This window comes from Lytechinus variegatus, chromosome 5 (genome assembly GCF_018143015.1).
Source record: "Lytechinus variegatus isolate NC3 chromosome 5, Lvar_3.0, whole genome shotgun sequence".
In the NCBI taxonomy this organism is placed as follows: domain Eukaryota; kingdom Metazoa; phylum Echinodermata; class Echinoidea; order Temnopleuroida; family Toxopneustidae; genus Lytechinus; species Lytechinus variegatus.
The window spans coordinates 9,987,758-10,008,864 of record NC_054744.1 but is presented as its reverse complement, the minus strand read 5'-3'; the positions used below and the strand labels follow the sequence as shown (position 1 = coordinate 10,008,864).

The 21,107-nt window shown below is 35.2% G+C and overlaps 1 protein-coding gene across 1 annotated transcript in view; it reads right to left on the bottom strand.

Moving 5' to 3' along the window:
- LOC121414863 (protein SpAN-like) overlaps positions 1–21,107 on the bottom strand; it is a 39,239-nt gene that overhangs the window by 12,044 nt on the left and 6,088 nt on the right. The window contains exons 7-13 of the mRNA XM_041607915.1: positions 20,179–20,222; positions 14,856–14,917; positions 13,881–14,118; positions 13,389–13,603; positions 12,290–12,493; positions 11,599–11,949; positions 10,817–11,337 (exon numbers count right to left, since the gene is read on the bottom strand). Coding sequence (XP_041463849.1) covers positions 10,817–11,337; positions 11,599–11,949; positions 12,290–12,493; positions 13,389–13,603; positions 13,881–14,118; positions 14,856–14,917; positions 20,179–20,222 — 1,635 coding nt within the window. The remainder of the gene's footprint in view (positions 1–10,816; positions 11,338–11,598; positions 11,950–12,289; positions 12,494–13,388; positions 13,604–13,880; positions 14,119–14,855; positions 14,918–20,178; positions 20,223–21,107) is intronic.

Sequence of the window (21,107 nt, the reverse complement as noted above, 5' to 3'; positions counted from 1 at the left end):
GATGTCATACCCCCACATTCCTTTTTCTTATGTTATTCCATGAAATCATAATTGTTTCATTTTTATACATGTGTGAATGATGTGTCTCCTTTATAATGAAATAAGTTTCAGCAATGAACATCTAATGCACTAAATCAGTTGTCAATCCAATTTTTTCAGTTCTTGGTAGAACAAAAATTTGAACAAACCTAATTTCATAAAATTTAATACAACAGAACAATTGGGGCTATGACATCATCAATTTACCATAAAATATCAATGAAGACATGCCTAGAACTGTTTTACCGGAGTAATGCAAATTATTTCTTGTCCGATTTTGGTAAAATTTTCAGTGTTTTTTTTTTCTTTATTTTTCTTTATCTGTTTAAATCATATCATTATAAGCCCGGAGCATCCCTTCAAAAAATGCTTGTCTCGTTTTCAAGTCTAAACATAAAAAAATGTTCCCGTGGGGCTTCGCGTTCGCAATAATCTTACTTTGATGTAAAAATGAATTAAGCAGGGACCGCCGAACGGTTTTGAAAGTGGGGAGGGAGGTGAGCTGACCATGCAAAAAAAATCACAATCAGGGCCCGTAACACAAAGATAGCAATAATCGGAGAACATTTTCTACCTCAAATCCATTGACTACAATGTACAATTAATCATTAAAATCAAACGTACGATTAATCGCTTATCTTTGTGTTACGGGACTCAGATGGTAATTTTTATGTTTTGGTACAGTTTTGAAAAAAAACGGAGAGAAAGAGAAAATAAACCTCAAAATTCGAACATTCCTGGATTTTTCTAAAAATAAATTGAATTGAACTAAACAACTTTTGTAAAATGGCAAGAGGAGTTCAGCAGAATTAAAGTAGTTCTTACATGCAGTGGCGTAGCTACCTGCCCCCCCCCCTGAGATTTGGTGTGCCCCCCCCCCCCGTTATCATGAATAGTGATGTCACACCCCCACTTTCCTTTTTCTTATGTTATTCCATGAAATCATAATTGTTTCATTTTTATACATGTGTGAATGATGTGTCTCCTTTATAATGAAATAAGTTTCAGCAATGAACATCTAATGCACTAAATCAGTTGTCAATCCAATTTTTTCAGTTCTTGGTAGAACAAAAATTTGAACAAACCTAATTTCATAAAATTTAATACAACAGAACAATTGGGGCTATGACATCATCAATTAACCATAAAATATCAATAAAGACGTGCCTAGAACTGTTTTATTGGAGTAATGCAAATTATTTCTTGTCCGATTTTGGTAACATTTTCAGTGTTTTTTTTTTCTTTCTTTCTTTTTCTTTATCTGTTTAAATCATATCATTTTAAGCCCGGAGCATCCCTTCAAAACATGCTTGAATGTCTCGTTTTCAAGTCTAAACATAAAAAATGTTCCCGTGGGGCTTCGCGTTCGCAATAATCTTACTTTGATGTAAAAATGAATTAAGCAGGGACCGCCGAACGGTTTTGAAAGTGGGGAGGGAGGTGAGCTGACCATGCAAAAAAAAACACAATCAGGGCCCGTAACACAAAGTTAGCAATAATCGGAAAACATTTTTCTACGGCTAATTCTATTGACTACAATGTACAATTAATCATTAAAATCAAATGTACGATTAATCGCTTATCTTTGTGTTACGGGACTCAGATGGTAATTTTTATGTTTTGGTACAATTTTGAAAAAAAACGAAGAGAAAGAGAAAATAAACCCCCAAATTCGAACATTCCTGGATTTTTCAAAAAATAAATTGAATTGAACTAAACAACTTTTGTAAAATGGCAAGAGGAATTCAGCAGAATTAAAGTAGTTCTTTCATGCAGTGGCGTAGCTACGGGGGGTAGCTACGTGCCCCCCCCCCCCCGAAAAAAAAATTGGCACAGCAGAAAAAAGGAGAAAGAAGAAAAGAAAAAAGGAAAAGAAGAAGAAAGACGGAAGAAAAAAGAAGAAGAGGAAATTAAGGAGGAAGACGAGTGAATGAAATAATTTGAGGGGAAGATTTGCAAAAAAAATCTTTAAAAAAAAATATGTTACTATATGAAATATTTGGTTGCGCTTCGCGCCAGAATTGCCCCCCCCCCCAAAAAAAAAAAACACAACAAAAAAAAAACATGTATTCAGAATGCCTGTTCGATGAGACTAATATTTTGCTCAATAGGCTGATATGTAGCAAGTATTGAAGTGAATATACAAAACATATTTTAGCTCGGACATCGAGCTTTCATTATTTTTTTCATTTACAAATTTAAGTGCTCTGTAAAATGTCCGTTTTGGGGGTCTACATATCAGCATTTTAAGCTCACGCTGCGTGGTCACATTGTTTGATTTGCCAAGTTCATATTGTCTACGAGTATTTCATAATGTTCCATTAAACAAATGTATTCAGAATGCCCAGATTCTCGGTCTCAATTTAAAACATGCGCGATAGCCTGCATGTTCTTTATTTGTAATGTACTTTTATTAACCAGTTTCACATCAGAATATCACAATGATTGTTTTTTCACGCTTCACGATCGCATTATTAATGATACCCAATTAACTCTATCCTATTTATGATTTTCAAAATATGAATAGAGTCTCCTGCTTTTAGGTCTAAAATCTCAATTTTCTTCCTCTCGCGCTTCGCGCTCGCATCAGTTGTTTAGTTACATACCTATCCCATTTATTTAAACAAAGAGTGCTTAGGTCGGAATGTCAAAAAAATTTGCTCGCGCTTCGCACTCGCATTATTGAAATATATACCGCCTTCGTGGGTAACAGTAAGCAGTCCTTAACAGTTTCCTTTTGATAATGCTAGAACAGTTAATACAAATTAACAAATTTTTTCACACAGAACAGTGCCCAGAGTATTACATTTTCAGGACAAAATACATGAAAGTAAAAAAAAAAAAATCGCTTGCGCTTCGCGCTCGCACTTTTTATAAAGCTTATGAGATTATTTCATGTTTATGTTGTTTTATAAGAATAAAACTAATAAGTGACTGATCGGGGAAAATATAGGTGAGGATAATTCGGGCCCCGTCCCCTATTGTCGAAAGTCGGATCCGCCCTTGTGACACACACACCGGAAAAAATGGCCGGTGCCCCCCTGAAAAAGCAAGGACCCCCAGTGCCCCCCCCCCCCCCTAGGAAAAAAATCCTAGCTACGCCACTGCTTAAATGTATACTGCATTCGTCATTATTTGCAAATTGCCTTACTTGGCCACCACCCCCTTTACTTTTATACCATATCATATTCTGTATTATAAACCTCTCTTTAAGAATGTCGAATACGGTCCCCTTGTGCCACTAGAGACAACCATGCCTCTCAAAGCAGTCCATTTATCTATACTATAATGGGCTTGAAATGCCAGGTTTCACAGTCGAAAGTGACATGAAATATTTGATTTGATTTTATTGTTTTCTTTTGCATTCATTTCATTTGTATAATACATTTTTCCATAACATAACAAACAAAATATGTATATTAAAAACTGTTTTTGGCATGAATCATAGAGAAAAATATAATTCTATAGAAATATGGTCTACTACTAAATTTTTACAAACATAATGTATCAGTTTTTCATGATTGTCCATATTTCAGCTCGCTTTATGTGTGTTGGCTCAGTTGGTAGAGCGTCCGTCTCACAACCGGGAGGTCGGGGGTTCAATCCCCGCCCACGTCAGACCAAAATACGTTAAAAGATGGGAGTTGCTGCTACCCTGTTTGGCGTTCAACAATTAACGGGATAGAGCCTCGTCGATCTGGCGCTGCACAGCGGCTGCCGGGCCCACGATCAATTGGGCAAACACATTTTTTCGGAGTATTTAATTTCTGGTGTCTATTTCGAACAATGAAATATGGATTTTAAGATTTTTTTTAAAGATGTATTTTGTGGGTCTAGTTTCATGTTCCTAAATTTCTACAAATAATTCTTAGAAATGACTTCTGGTCAATATATCCCAAAATTTTTGCTCACGCTTCATGCTCGATTTATGTCATACCCTAATTCAATTCAATTCAATTCTGGTTTTATTGTGAAAATGGTACATGACAAAAGTCCGAAGACTCATATTATCATATTTACAAAGTAAAAATGTACATTTATATTATTAAAAGATTACAATACATGTATATCACAATTCTAGTGCTAGACAAATAATCAACAAATAAAGCCAGAAAAGTCATCTTGGACAATCTCAAAAAAAAAGATTTTTAAAATTGATTGAAATTATAACATTGTGAAACTATCATTGTTAAAATTAATACTCTCGAATTCCTTCCGGCGGGCCTGACTATGTTTTTGGATAGGAGGCTTTAATATCAGTCCCCATTACTAACCTATTAGGTAATTATTTTATTTTCTACAAGTTAAAAACAATGGTTAACATTTTATATACAACGCTGTTTCCTATACGAACCGTACTGGAATTGTTTCCAGTTTAAAGAAAAATGCTTAAATTATTGAGAATTGATTATTGAAAATCAAACGTTGTTGGTTAAGATTTAATCTGTTTAAACAAATGCTGTAATGTTCATTTCAGTAAACAGAGTTATTTAAAACAAAATAAACAGCGTTTTTACTGTGTATGTACATTTTCAAATATATATTTATCATAACTTGTATGCCAAGCTGTACTGCATAAAATGATTGAAATTACAATTGTTGTAAGTGCTGAAAATAAACGAAACTAAATGGAATGCTATTACATTATAGAAATCTAAACATATATGATTGATTATAGAAGTATGACGTTAATTATGAAACTATGAATTATCAAGTTATCTAACAGATTATGAGTCCGTTGACTTCTGACTCATGCGAATGGGTTATGCTATTGGTACAAAATCTCTTTTAATTGACGTGATTATCTTCCTATTGTCTTATGAATGTGTATTGACCAACATGATCTGTCCGAACGGAACCGATTCTTGGGTGGATTAGGATTAGGATTAGGACTATGAATAGGATTAAAATTAGTTACTCGGTCAAAACCATGCTTTGTAAACCGTGCGTTTTCTCTGAAGACATTCAGTTCATATCCATTGGTCAGCATGAACTGTGACTCAGAGAAAACAGTAACAAAAACAAGGACCGTGTTATGACATAGACAAACTATTGCCCAGTCATGAAAACCTTTTGATCAGACTCTGCGTCACAATCAAAAGAAGATAAATGCTTTTGTTTTTTTAAACTTCAAACTGTTATGGACATGTTATGTCAATGAGTATTAGTAGACACATCTGTAAAAAAAAATGCTTACGAAAGACCGATCTTATATAACTTCGAATGTTTGTTTGTTGCCTTGGTGACGTAGATACATTCTACGTCTTGTTTTAATGGCGGTAAGTCATAAAAGATAATCGTTTAAATCGTCTCATGAGAAAATGATCTCAATGATATTATATCCCGATTGTGAAAGTTTGATTTCTCTCTGTAACATTAACAGCTTATTTTTGTAAACGCCGGAATAGTTAAGGGGAATCTTAACATTTTGAGGTCAGTGACGTTGTAGAGTAGGTATAACGACCCCCCCCCCCCCCCGAGCACGGTCTAAGGTAAATCAAGCGAAAATGTTCAAGGAACCATAAAAAGTCACAATGATTATGAAAAACAGTACCTGATTACACATTGATATAATTTACTTTGTTTACAGAGTTATTATTTCTCTTACATTTCAATTTCAACGATAAATGATATTTTCTGGAGAAATATATGAAAAAATGAAATATCGTCCTTCTTTGTATAATAACAAGATGACCCAGTGCATGAACATATTTCATGAATTGGAAATGAATAACATAGATTTGTTTCAAATTAATATTCAATATGATTTTATTTACCGTGTTTGTTCAAATACAGCAAAAACTGTGGTGTTAACCGGTGTATTTAGAGGACCACACCAGTTATTTTAAACCGGTGTTAAATTGGTGGTGTTAGTTTTACACCTATAGGTGTTATTACAATACCTTTTGTTGTTACATTTACACTCTTTGGTGTTACGTTTAATGTCTACGGTGTAATTTTAACACCTCAGGGTGTGGTCCTCTATTGACACCAATTGGTGTCAGTTTTAACACCGCAGTTTTTACAGTGTAATTTTCAAATGTTTTTGTGTGTTCGAATGACCATGATCTCTTTTCTTTTTTGGGGGGGGGGTAAGGGTGGTAATAACAAAGCATTGCATACAATGTACATAAAGTTATGTAACTTAGAAAAAAAATAATATCAAAATTTTTGCCCGATGTGCTACGCATGCAGCATGCAATCAGGGGCGGATCCAGAATTTTCCAAAAGGGGGCATATATATCCCGAGAAAATATTTGAAAAGCAAGAAAACAAGTTCTTCACTTTCAAAGGGGGGGCACTTGTGTTTCAACGGAATTTTTACATTTCAAATTTTAATTTTGCCCCTCAAAAAGGAGGGGGGCGGGCCGCCACCCCCTGGATCCGCTAATGCATGCAATCAAGGTTCAATAAATAGAGTTTCAAGTTTATTTTTTATTGGTTTCAAATCCAAACATAAAGGATTACAATCAAAATAAAATGCATTTTTTAAAAACAATTATCGAACATAAGTTACAATGATAAATTAACATTTCTAACAATAAACAGAGTCAAATTAATAGATGAAAGAGTAATACCTCTATGCTTATGTTCATCACTGTCAAGTAAGCCACTGTGTCCTCTTTGAGGACGAAAAAAAATTGCTGGCAAACACATTCAAAAAATGTTTTTTTATTCAAAATATAGGGTAGAATGATTATTTACATAAACTATGGGTTGTTACAATCGATAATGTCGCAGCAACGCATAATGTCACAGTCAACGCCTAATGTTGTCACTTTTCTTCTGACGCATTACGTTACATGTCACAACACATTATGTCACAGCGGTATTTGCTATATGACTCGAGTTATAGATAAGATATAAACCAGTTGCGGATCCATGGGGACACAGCCGACCCGTTCCCCCCTTTTGAGAGCCACAATCAAGATTTTGATGTACCGGTTTGCCCCCCCCCCCTCTCTCTTCCTCCTATTATTTTCCTAGGATCTCTTTTTTCATGTTTTCCTCCTCTCTTTCCCATTTCTTCTTTTATTTCTATCCCCCCTTTTTTTCTTTTTTTTCCGCCAAAGGAAGAGACCGGGCCCCTCGGACCCCCTGGTATGTGTGAAAAGCATATAGGCAGAGTATTGTAATGTCTTTCCCCGTTTCAAATATGTGCTCTCATTGTCAGAGAAATATGTATAACACCAAAGCAAGGCAGAATATCTTTTCTCAGGGGGGTGTGCCCCCGCCCCTCCCCCGTATAGCTATGCTCCTGATGATAACGGATATAGAACGTTTGTTGCTCGTAATTCCCGTCTTATGTTGAGGATTTTTACCGGCTGAAAGTTCATCCGTTCTTTAAGTTTTTTGCAGCTCAAATCTTTGTGCGCTAATGAAATCACAGTGGACGGATCGATGTGCGATGGATAGGGCGTATTTAACACGTATGTAACGAATACACAACGAATTCATAGCCGTTTTCCAACGGATGGCAAGATTTCATATGCATCTGTAAGTGCAGTGAGACCGGGCTTTTTGACCTATGAGATTATGTTAGGACCACCCCTTCAAGGAAACAAAAACAACTTTGAGCGGCAGATCGTGAAAATATAGGTGATGTTTTTTCGTCAGCATCTATCATAAATCATGTAAATTAGATCTTTTGTTTAACTGAGATCAAAGTTGTTTTTTTGCTCGCTTTTGCTTTCTCGTAACTTTTGAGAAATTTTTCCGTGCACGCCATGTCGTGCCCCTCATTTTTGCTTTGAGCGTTTGATTGGAAACACTTTAAATCCTCAACCCAACCCCCCTCCCGCGCATCCGGCCCCTAACCGTGGACACTACACCGGGAGATATAAAAGGTCAAGTCCAGAGAAGAAAAAAAATCAAACTAGCATACTAACATAGAAAGTTCCATCTAAGTCGAATATGAAATAAGAAAGTTATCAAATTTTAATTTCATAGAATAGTTATTTTCACATCATGGTCGGTTTGCAAATGAGGAGAATGATGACATCATGAACTTACTATTTCTTTTTCATTTTATTATATGGAATATGAAAAGTTGTTTCCTTATTGACATATGAAACCAAGTTTTATTCCTCCATTAACATGTGTAATCAAAAAGGTTGTTAACATCTTTAGGTTTATAAACAAGAGAGTCCTTATTTTGAAATCTGTGAAAATTGAAATATTGTAGAATGCAAACAATAAAAAACAAAAAGCGAGTGGGGACATCGTCGACGCCGTCATTTGCACATCACTGAGTTGTGCAAAGGCCTATAACTGTTTTGTTAAAAATAAGCAAAATTTTAGAATGTCATAACTTTCTTATTTCACACCCGATTTTGATTTGATTTTCAGGCTTGTTTGATTATTCCCCTTTCTCTCTCCCTCTCTCTTATCCCTCCCATCTTTCATTCTTCACTTTCTCTCTTTCGTCAATCTCCCCATCACTCTTCCCATCTTTCTTTCCTTTTATATTTCTCAATGTATCACAATCTCGTTTGTAAACTCTCATTTCTATCTCTTTCCATTTCTTTCCAATCTCCCCCTCTCTCCTTCTCTCCTCCCCTTCTCTTCTTTTCTTTTATTATTTCTCAATGTATCACAATTTCCGCTCACCTATTTCGTTTGTACTCTCATTTCAATCTCTTTCCATTTTTTTTCCAATCTCTCCCTCCGTCTCCCCTCCCCTTTCTTTCTTTCTTTCTTTCTTCCTTTCTTTCTTTCTTTCTTTCTCCTCTCAATCACTCCCCCATCTATGACTTCAACCCCCTCTCTTAATACCTCTCAAATAATCTTTCTTCTGATCTTTCATCTTTTCACTTAATGTAATGAAGACAGACATAACATGAAATATATTGTATATGAAATATTTAATTAATCTCTTGTAGAAACCAGCCGTACCTGACGGATATACATAATCATATAATCTTTTCATAAAACATTGTCATCATTTTCACAATCATTTTCACACATAAAATGCAAACCTTTAAACAATAAAAAAAAATGGTGTGCAAAAGTCATTTCAAAATTGTGTATGTTTTTAACCAGCCGTCCCAGACGGAATTTTACACAAAAATTAAAATATACAAAACATTGGAAAGTAATCAATCGACCAAAAAAAAATGTTCTAAATAGTTTTAAAAAGCCCATCTAAACATGCAATGTTTCTTATTGAGTTCAATACGTTTTCCCTGAAATCACTTCAAACCATATACATTTTTTTCAACGAGCCGTCCCAGACGGATTTCTTTTATATTAACATCAATATATATAAAACATTTGCAATTATTCAAAGGACGGATTTTCTAAACTCTAGTTTTAAAAAATGCATGATAAAACATGTTCAATTTCTAAACCAAAATAAACTTTCATTAATTGGCATTTAATGTATTATGAGCAAGATTCCGTATTAAAAAATGAGATAATAATGAGTTTTAACAATAAAATAAATAATACATTGATATTCTTACCTAGTATATTTTTGGTCAATATCGTTCATTGTCATGTAGATAATCACATTATTACCAAAAGATATTTTATTTCACAATAATATTATGGCAATGTTGATGAGGATGGCAAAATTCAAGTTTCTCAATTAAAAAAGCTTGGCAATACAAGATAAAAAAAATGCAACAAATAATTAATAAATTGTCAGCACAAACGAAGACTCTGTCTCTTGAAATGATCAAAAAGTAACACAGAAAATAAGCGATAACAGGGTCCCGTAACACAAAGGTTAGCGATCGATTAATTAATTGCTTGATTTTCACGATTGATTGTACATTGTAGTCAATGTAATTAATCGTACGATGATCGCTAAGCTTTGTGTTACGATCCCCGGGACACATTTTTGTTTCATTGTCGAAATAAAATGCAGACTGAACTGTCGAGAGGGTTATGTAGTATGGACATAAATACTTTTCATAAAATATTTCACCGCGATATATTAAGTAACTGAGACGAGATTTTACAAATCTATTGCACGATAGTCTGCTCTGAAGCCGCTACTAGTAACAGATCCATCTGTCTTCAGGGTTAGTTCCATCCTGTTACCGATTGACACCAAAGAAGCGGCTGGATACTCTGAACCACACATCCTGGAGAAGAAGAAGAAAATAAGAAAAAGCAAACACATTAGCATTTTATGGATTGAAGGTATATACATATTTTTAAATATCACTACAATTTTTTATTATGATAAAGTTCTACCGCAGTATTAACATTATTTTAAATGTGTTGTACACCAACAATTAAAAGAGGTCATGAAAGTGAAACAGTGATATGAAAATATCTATCATCTCATTTTCATGTCTACAATCATGGGATTCGATTATTATATCAATAAAGTTTAATAATGAAAAAAAAATAAGCAGCACATCATATGTCATGCTAAGCCCTTAATGTAATAAATTCTGATTTATCTCTCAATTTTGATTTTAATTTGAATTCTTTCTACCTTTTAGTTAAATGAATTTCGTTTTTTTGAGACAAATTACCCAAAATACATTCACTCTTTGGAAAACGATTGCGAGTAAAGTCACAACTTTTATTACTATCCCACTTAAAAAAAAAATACCTGCCTCAAGTGTGTCGATTTTCAGAGATCCTCTTTAAACTTTCCTATTTGCTTTTTAAATCTCTTTTCGTCTTGGTGACTCGTGGTTTGGCGGGATTTTGGTCGCATTACAATTATTAAATTCATTTATGCTTTGAAACTACGTTTCTAAGTGGTTGGTAAGTTTCATATTTGGGGATTATTTGACAATGCAGTGGGCAAACTTACTTCATAGGAACTTTGACACCATCTCCGAGATCGATCTCCAGTTCGTCCCATCGGCAGGTACTCTGATTCTCCAGCGAGAAGTCTGCAAATGTCAGCTCAACCCTACGACCGGCCTCCACTTCGATCACGTAGACACACCGTAGGTTATTATCGTAATCATTAGGATAGTTTGGTGATGCTAATGAACCTCGGTTGTCATCAAAGCTTCCTCCACATGTTCCGACGACAGGAGGATTGGTAGTTGTTTCAGGGGTGGTAGTTGGTGCCTCAGTCGTAGGAACACCCTCGATGACGTAGGTAGCTTTGAAACCACGCCCAGTGATGCTGTAATCAGATGTGAAAGAAACTAACATCTGGTTGCTGCCAGAGATCTGGACAGGGGGTAAGGTGCTACCACAGAACTTCTCTCCGATGGCGTTGATATCGTCTTTGCGGACCTCGACGGAGTCGTAGCGACAGAGGTTCTCGTTTTCGATGTCCATATCGACGAATGTCAGTTCAATCGTACTTCCTGCAACTCCCTGTTAAAAATATAAGTAAAAGAAAGAGAATGTGATTAACAATTGCATTTTTACCATTTTTGAAGATTTTTTTTCTACTTAGATATATATGTTTCTTCTTTTCAACGATCGATAAAATCCTTTATAGTGATTTATTAGAATTGTCATTATTTGGAAAATGCTAAATCTTGTACAGTATAAATCATTATAAAAGTAGCATGTCACATTGTCTTTATTGATTTCAATCTAAATTAAAATGATAAGGAGGATATAAAGTCTCACCTCAATAAGGTACATGCATTCCTGGTTGTTGTCATAGTTACTGGGGTAGTTTGGTGACGTAATCTCTCCCTGTGTGTCAGTCAATCTTTGGTAACATGGTGGTGTAGTGGTAGGTTCACTTCCATCCTGACACAAGTCGCCGCTGTAACCTGGAGGACATACACAGATGCAGTTAGTATCATGGTATCCTCCGTTCTGACATTGCTCAGAGCCCGAACATTGATTGTCGCACCCGTAGATGAGGTTGGCTAGGATGATGTCGGCGTTACTAAGACCAGCTCGGTTACCAAGGAGATGCATCTGAAGAGGATCGATGGTGGTGATTGTTGGTTCACCATTGCTTGAGAATCCCTACAGAAAAAAGAAAATGAAATCAAAATGTTATAAATGCGACCAAGATTAATCACAAAATTAATATACCTCTTTGAAACAATCCAGGATTTATATATGTTATGTAAGCGCTAATATTCCAATAAGGGCCGGTGAGAATGTCTCCTTATGGTTGAAAAAATTGGTACAAGACAAATGATAAATGTTTTTTTTTTTTAATTAAGTTTATTTTCATTTATCTGTATTCTTGTCCTTAAATTATTTTAAATGAAATTGTACATATTCCACTTTAAATGTTATTTTGTTAAGTATGAGGGTCGAAACTGGTCTAATGTTAAATAATGATATGACGTCTCCTTACATGTGATCCATAGTGCATGACGGAGCCGATGTCGTACTCGACGTTGCGTGTCGTCACAGAATTCCAGTCATACTTTTCGAAGTTGCCTTCAAAGCCGGATAGGATGTTTTCAAAGTGGACATTGATGTAATCGTCTCTGTCTGGTCGAGATTGTTCGTGATGGAACCCGATGGCGTGTCCGATCTCGTGAGCGACAATACCAAGCTGTTATTGGAAAGAAGTTTAGAAAGAACAAGTGAAGCTTTCAATTAGAGATAATGTCACAAGATGGCATGATTAATAGACTTGAAACAATGAAAACTTCATATTTTTCAGATTCACACGTGTCGATAGTGATCCACATATACTTATCAGTTTTTTGGTTTGACTCGAGGGCCCCATTTTAGAAAGATTTTACCTGAACAAAATTGAATGACTTGTCTCCACCCATTACTACTCTATTTCCTAACATCTCCATTCGCACTCGTTTTCCCCGTTTGCTATGAAGGAGTGTTTGCAATAACTACACAGACGCTTTTTGGAACGTTGAGAATCTATTGTCAAAAGAACTTCGTAACAAAGAAGCCTTTGTCGAAAATCAAAACAGCAGTGTCGTCCTAGACACCGAACAAACAACAAATTTTGACATATTTCGTCAACTCTAAATATTAAGACTATCGACTGTCCCGGCTCACCATTTTTTTACAATGACATCTAAGCTGTTCTCACTCAACATTCCTTCTGGTTTACAGTCCTTTTCAGGACTATTCTCAAGAAAGAATACTCTATTCTCAAATCTCCACTTTCTCGCCTATCCACTTCCTTCTCTTCTTCTATCCACTGCTTCTATAACACTCCACATGGTGTACCGTAAACCACATCAGCAATTGTACATGCCACCATGCAAACCTTCAAACAACATCTGACATCTAATCTGTTCGTAGCAATTTGACGGGCATTTTCAATAGATCTTAAACGTTCTAGAAAGTGTCTGGGTAGTAGTCGCGAAAAATCGCGAGTAGGCCATATTGACCGTTAACATTATCATCAAATGGTAAGATATGTTAGAAAATCAACTAAAATGTGAAGGAAAAGATGAAGGAATAAAAGGTAAACTCACGTATTCGCATCCTGATCCGATGGATATCTCTTGTTCGCCATTAGCATGAAAAGAACCCCTTCCTACCCAGGACCAGCAACCACTACCCTTGATGAATGAAAGATATGTGTTATGGCCTAGGTCACTGGCATGCGAGGAAGTTCGTGGTTCGAATCTCAAGCATGTATGCTGTTCCCAGTGGTCCATGGCTGCACGAATCACCTGGCTATCACCACCTAGTGAATGAAAGTAGAATATTTAAAAATGTTATAGGCAACTTCATAATGATATACCATATTAATTTCAAGAAGTAGTTTAAAGAGTGATTTCAAGTTTATTAAACAGTAATCACATTTCCTTCATCAACCTGATTATTTGATGAAAATTTACTTTTTTATAATCTGAAAGGACTTCGTATTCAACTTCATTTAAGCTCTATTTTTTTCTCAGTATCAATTAATCTATTTCAAGCTGGTCGAAGTTTGATAGAAACATAAGATTGTCAATTCTTACTTGAAGATGGTGAGATTTCATAAGGAACGATGTTCAAGGTCCAACGAGCATTCTGATTGATGACAGCTTTTCTCTTCTTACGACCAGCCTTCTGATCATCGATGGCCTCTTCGATTTGTCTCAGTTGATCTACTGTTAACATCATGTCTCCTTGAAAGGCTCCAGGAGTCGGATCCTCATCGATGGGTTCATGATGTTGTGGGACGCTGTCCTGCGGTTTCTTAGGAGGAGGCATCTCCTACAAAGCAATTGACAATCATTTGTTATCAATCAGTTATATCATTTTGTAATCGAACATTTTCATATACTATGTTTATAAATACTGTCAATGGATAATGTATTATATGTTGATTTAGGTTCAAGGTTTATTCATATCAACATTTCACATTTTCAACAAAATCAACAACTCAATACAAACAAAAATATTATACAATAGAAATTATCATAGATAAGCATGAATAAATATCGTAAAATATGAAATATATACCTAATATAACCTAATTTATATACTTCATGTATTCAAAATTATGAACTCACGTTGTTAGTTTTCGCAACCTTTTGTCCAACATCTTTGATAAAACCGAATTGACATTTTTAACTTAGTAAATATGCTAGCAATATAAATTTGTCATTAATGTAAATGTTTACATTTATTTCGAATTCCAGTGCCTTAGGTAGTATTTATACGAGTTGACGAAATACAAAAATAAAACATAATCCACTCTGCAGTGTGACAACTGGTCGAGCAGCAGAACTGCTGACTCTTAACAACTGGATCCAGGTGTTCCTTGCGCAAGACTGATTCGAAAATTACAGAATTCACTTGTCAAGGGTAGAAACATAATTTGGCAACTTTAAGTATCCTTAAAGTGAACCCCAACTGGGTAGATTATAGTTTGAAAATAAAAGATAAAGTCAGTAAAGAGAATTAAGTTAAAAATTGACACCGATTTTAACCGATAAAGTATCACTTACCTCAGGTACTTCTTTCTGAGCGGTTGGGGCTGCGATGATACACTGAACTATGACAGCTAGGACTGTCAGTAAAAGTACAAGTTTCATCTCGGTGAGTTGTTAAGGTGTGTCTTGGTAGAGAAGTGCTATAGTTGCATGCAGTTGTGTCAGCGATTTACTGATTTCTTGAGGTACGATAGCGATCTTGATGTCTTTTGTCCCTTCTTTGTTCGTTTCTGATGTCTTGTTCGTCAACCTCGAGTTCTTCTCCGATGTCTTCTCTTTATTTCTGGTTCTCTTCTCTTGTTAGACTCTTGGTCCGTATCTGATGAATCTGGTCATCTCCGCTCCTATTTGTACCCTTCCTGACCCGTCTGGTCACCACCCTTTGACCACTCTTGCGCATCACGAACAATGGACATCGGACCTTCGTCATCATACCCTATTGTCCGGGAGGGGTGACGGCAGTCTGTGGTACCGATGTCTTCCAAAAATGGGCAAAGGCACAGAACATTAATAGATCTTAGAAAAAAAAATCGAACATCTCGCGAGGATGATTCATATATTTATACAAGATACTACTGCTTCAGTGCCCAGATGAAAATAAACCTAAAAAGAAAGTTGCGTAGTAGTAATTAGTCTACATATGAAGTCGCTCTCTAAAAGTCATACTTTTATTCTGTTCATAATGTCAAATTAAATCGGAAAAGCAGGACCAGATATCGATAATTTTGAATAGCTTAATGCCAGTAGATGTTGATATTCCGATATTTGTACCCATGTTTAACTTTAGAAGGAATATGAATTTTAGTCCACACTATTTTGTGAAATGCAACGTGACAAAATCATTGTATAAATATATATATATATGCATATGATTACAATTCTCATTTCAAAATATAATTATTTCTTCGAGAAAAACGTTTTGTTGTAGGGTTGAATTAATATGTACTGGGTGAATGAGATGGCAGCTAGCCTTCCATAAAAGTCATGTGACTGAGGGTTAACCAAAAGATTGCCATAAAAAAGTATCTTGATTATCAATAGAAAAGCATCATCACCATCATCATCCTCTCCATCGCCTTCATCTTCACCATTTCACCGTCATCTTCATCCTTATCATCTCCATCTTCATTGCTCAAATTACATTACTGCTGTTTTTCATAAAATGTACTGTATATCGATTCTGCTGTATTAATGTATTATATTAATCAATTAGTTTTAACCTGGGGTTGTCATTTTTTCAAGCAATCTGCTTATGATGACAATCCTCCTGCAAATTGTAAATGTTAACTAATTTGGTATGAGATCAGTTTTGTTTGTAATGATAATTTTAGTACATTTAGTTATGATTCATGCCAAAAAAAGTTCTCAATATACTATGTTTGTTATGTTATGGAAAATGTATTATATACGAATGATGTAATTGCAGAAGTAAACAATAAAATCAAATCAAATAACAGATTACCGGGATGTGTAATCGGGGCCGATCTAGGATTTTCTAAAACGGGCGGGGGGCAAATTTTCCCCGAGGAAAATTTGACGAGAAAAAAACCCGTTTTTACCCTAAAAAATAAAGTAATTTCGTCCATGTAAAATTTGACAAGCAAAAAAAGGTCATCCCTTGTGTATGTACGACATCTCCCACTAAAGTATTTTATTATGGCTCTCAAAGATGTGCCCCCCCCCGATCCGCCACTGTTTTCACAGGATTGTTAGTCAACGTGACATGTTAACTTAAAGGTCAAGTCCACCCCAGGAAAATGCAGACTTGAATAGATAGAGAAAAATCATACAAGCATAATGCTGAAAATTTCATCAAAATCGGATGTAAGATAAGAAAGCTATGACATTTTAAAGTTTTTAAAGCATCTTAGCACATGCAAATGAGAATTAAAGTCGATGATGTTCCTCAATCACTATGTTTCTTGTTTTTATGGTTGACTTACATTTCACTTTTTACAGATTTGACAATAAGGACCAACTTGACTGAATCATAAGATGTTAAAACAATTGTAATATCACATGTTCAGCGGGGAATAAAGCTTTTTTTCACATGACAATGATGAGAGAATTAGAATATTTCATATGATAAAATGCAAAAGAAATAGTGAGTGGGTAATGTCACCAGGGGCCCGTTGCTGAAAGAGTTGCGTTTAAACGCAAGTCAAAAAATCAATCGCAAGTCCCAAATGCGCGCTGCTGATTGGTTGAAAATCAAGTTACGCCTGATTTTTAGAGTTGCGTTTGATGGCAACTCTTTCTGCAACGGGCCCCAGTCCCGTCACCGATCAGGATGTTCTTGTTACTGTTTTGCGAAATTAGACGAAACCTTAAAATGTCATAACTTTCTTATTTTTCACCCGATGTTGATTAAATTTTCATTGTTATGCTTGTTGAATTTTAAATCAACATTTTGTTGGGGTGCATGGACTTGCCTTTGAATTTTAATTGTACCATTTTTATGACTCCAGAGAATTTTGTTCACTCAAAGAAATTCAAAAAAGTATTCAAACATGACATCATTCCTGGGTCTCGTTCTCCAAGAATACAAGCTTGACAATGGGGGTACAAACATTACGTAATGCAATGTATTCATACCCTTCGATTGATTCGGTATACATACTGAATATCGCATACGTGATGAGCATGTGATGCTGTGACGTATACGATTTTATGACGTCACGATTTTTAGTCAACTTATCGCTTAGTCTGGAATGATACTCCTTATTTTGTATTTCGTTTCCATTAAAGTGGATGGATGGCGTATAATTATTTCCATATAATATAGATAGCGTCTTGTTCTCGAAGCTATAAATGTATATAAGTCAAGATGTGGTATGTCTGTATTTCGACATAAAAATGGACCCTACCATGAAAAGAAGCTATAATAAATTAACTCTGGTGGTACGTTGTGTCTGCAACGTATGATTTCATTTTTCTTGCTTTGATATGCAAATCTTATTATTACAATTTTGCGCCAATTCAGCACTGATTTTCAGTGTTCCCTATTTCCTTTAGCCATACCGTACGTATCACTCAAAAAAAAGGGGAAGTGGCCAGATTCCGAAAATTCATATTGTCCCGACATTATCACCTAATGATATAACTTTTCATTTATATGTCCAACGCTTTTTTTTCCTTTTTTTTCAACATGAATGTGTAACTTTTATATGAAATATTTTTCTTGTATAACCCCGACTTTTCCGACAAATAATGGGGGCACCAATATTAAACAAATGAAGTCTATGGATTTAACTCACCAAGGAAAAATGTCTTGCAAAATTTATTGATGATTTTCGTCTATTAAGTATATTAATTTTTAAAAGCATGCGTTTTCCTCCCCCCCCAAAAAAAAAGTGAGATTGAAAATTATAATAAATTCACATAATTTAAGTTAATATTGGCTCTATTTTGTTGTTGTTGATTACTTCCCGAATCACTTGGATATAGATGCATGTTAGTAGGATTATGTCAAGTTATTTTAAGTCTCGATTTATTTCTATGTTTGTTATCTAGTGAGTTGTGACAAACCCTTTACGAAAACGGAATGTTGATGCCGGATCTTTAGATGCAGTGAAGGGTTAAAGCGTCTTGAGTGAATTTATTTACTATTCCTTATAAGGACATGTATCACTTCATCTTACATCATTTGATAAACCTCCCATAATCCTCTGCCATTCATTCACATCACACGTGTTTACTTAATCCAAAAGTAAGTTTAGGTGAGCTGGACACCTAAGTAAATTTCTCATTTCTTAAGTTTCTTTTTTCTATCTTTTTAATTGGCCCAGTGTTCTTTCTTCGTATTTTTTAATAATATAACATACATTCACTTTTTACATGTCTTATTCTTTACGGCACCCTTTTATGCTCACATTTTCCACGTGTATTTTCATTCTGTATTTTACCTACTCTCTTTATTTATTTTCAGCCCCCCCCCAAAAAAAAAAAAATAATAATAATAAATAAATAAAAATAAAAATAAAAAATGAAAATCTTCTGGAATCGTGCACAAAGTCCTTCTGAAATGCACAAAAATACTTTCTCATGATTAAGTCCGTTTCACTTTCCGTTTTCAAAGGTTTCGACTATTTTATAGAATTCTTGTTTATTTTCACACCATCACTTTCTCTTTATCCCCCTCCCTCTCCCCCCCCCCCTCTATCTGCCTCTCTCTCTCCTTTTCTCCCTCTTATACACACTCTCTCTTCCTCCTTCATCTCCGTCGCTTTCTCCCTCATTCTCAAACCCCTCCATCATTACAAACAATTCAATGATTAGAAAGGATCACCGTAATGTTCAGTTGTATTCATTTTTATTCCAAAATGTCACAATATTTTGTTAATAAATAGCACATTTACATAATATATACAATACAATAAGCATTAAAATATGTCCCTGGGGCCCGTTTCATAAAGATGTACGGCTATTGTCATTTTGTCATTATGAGAACTACTGAAAACTTTGATTTTCGTTGACTGTAGGGTCGTGATACCATGGTAGTTGCCATAGTGACAAAGTATCAATGTTTAAGTCCTTATTAAACGAGTCCCATGTCGATGTTAGAGTTGAATAAGAAACATTTCGTCAGTAAAATACCAGACAAGTTAATAATTGGCAAAGAAATAGCTAATGGGCAATTCCATGAAATATGTACGTCCGACCCCCTATTCTGTGGGGCCTTCAGGAAATTTTCTGTCTCTGATTTCATGTTCTTTTGACAGTCAGTAATGTTCTCAAGGGTCCATGACTTGGGTCAGTTTATGAAGTGAAGTAAGACTTGAGAAAAATGTGGGTCGGACGACGTTCAAAAAGGTTGATTAGTTTATGGAATTGCCCTAATGTAAACCTTACGGTTGTACAGAAAGAAGATTTCAATCCCACCTTGCCCACAGTCGCCTACCAGCATATTGAAAAAACGATCCCTTTTTCGAAAACACAATCATGCACAATTTTGAGGACAGGTTCCGAATCGTTAAAATTAATTACAATCATGAAAAAAATTCATTGAATTTCAGATTTAAAAAAATGACGAATGTCTAGAGTCACCAATATGTACTTAAACTAGACGCCGGTAACAATGATTTTGGTATCGTAAGTGATACTCAATGCAACCTTTTTTTTTTGTTTGAGAAAATGATAACAAGAGCGACTTTAATCGCATCGAGTACACTACAGTGGCCATGTTGGTATTGAAATCCAATCTTGAACTTGATTTTTAATTGAAGGAGTTATTTAGTTATTCGATCGTCGAATCAGAGATCGATTGCACGGTATCTCGCCAAAAAGCCTCTATCTCTAACAGATCCATCTGTCTTCAGGGTTAGTTCCATCCTGTTACCGATTGACACCAAAGAAGCGACTGGATACTCAGAACCACACATCCTGGAGAAGAAGAAATGAAAAAATAAAAATAAATCAAGAAATCTATTTTAAAAAAATTTACATTTGGGATTAGACCTTCATGAATTGTTTGGAGAGAGTATATTGACGCAAGTCTGAGCAAATCAACATTAGCTGTGTGTGTGTATCTGAGTTTTGTCAGACGTGTATCAATCAGCTATGATCATTTACGTCTTCGACCGACCTTTTACGTCACCATCCGAAAGACGTGACCACAGCTTGGATTACAAGCGCACGCCACAACGCCCAGCTGATGAAAAACATTTATTTTGTACAAAACTTGATTTTAAAAAAACAAGGCTAATATCGTAAATTGACCGGATTAAAAAAAAACATCTAATTTCAATAATCTGTTTTAGTATAACGCATTTGAACTAATGATATGAATCATTTTTTTACAGACAAAGAGCATGGAATTGATTCCACCTGCTCTTTGACACCTGGGACCCGTGTTACAAATTTAATCGATTAATCGTACGCTTGATTTTCACGACTGATTGTACATGTTAGTCAATGGAATCAATCGTAGAAAAATGTTCTACGATCATTGCCAAGCTTTGTGTTACTGGCCCCTGATGTATCCTCCAATTTGCTTACACCAAGATAGATGAATGATGGACGCAGTTTTATAATACACACAATCCGTAAAAAATCATTATCATTTTCACTTTCCAAAAGTGGATTAAAGAAAATGAATCATTCATTTTACTTATTCGGCAGAGAGAGAATAGTTTACTCTTGCCAATCACTTATTTAATCTCAGAAGGTATGAAGATACTTATTGACATCATTTTAATAAAGTGATGTACCAATGAACGTAGATGGGAGCAACGTCGACAAAGTGTTGACGAACTCTGTATACGTTCG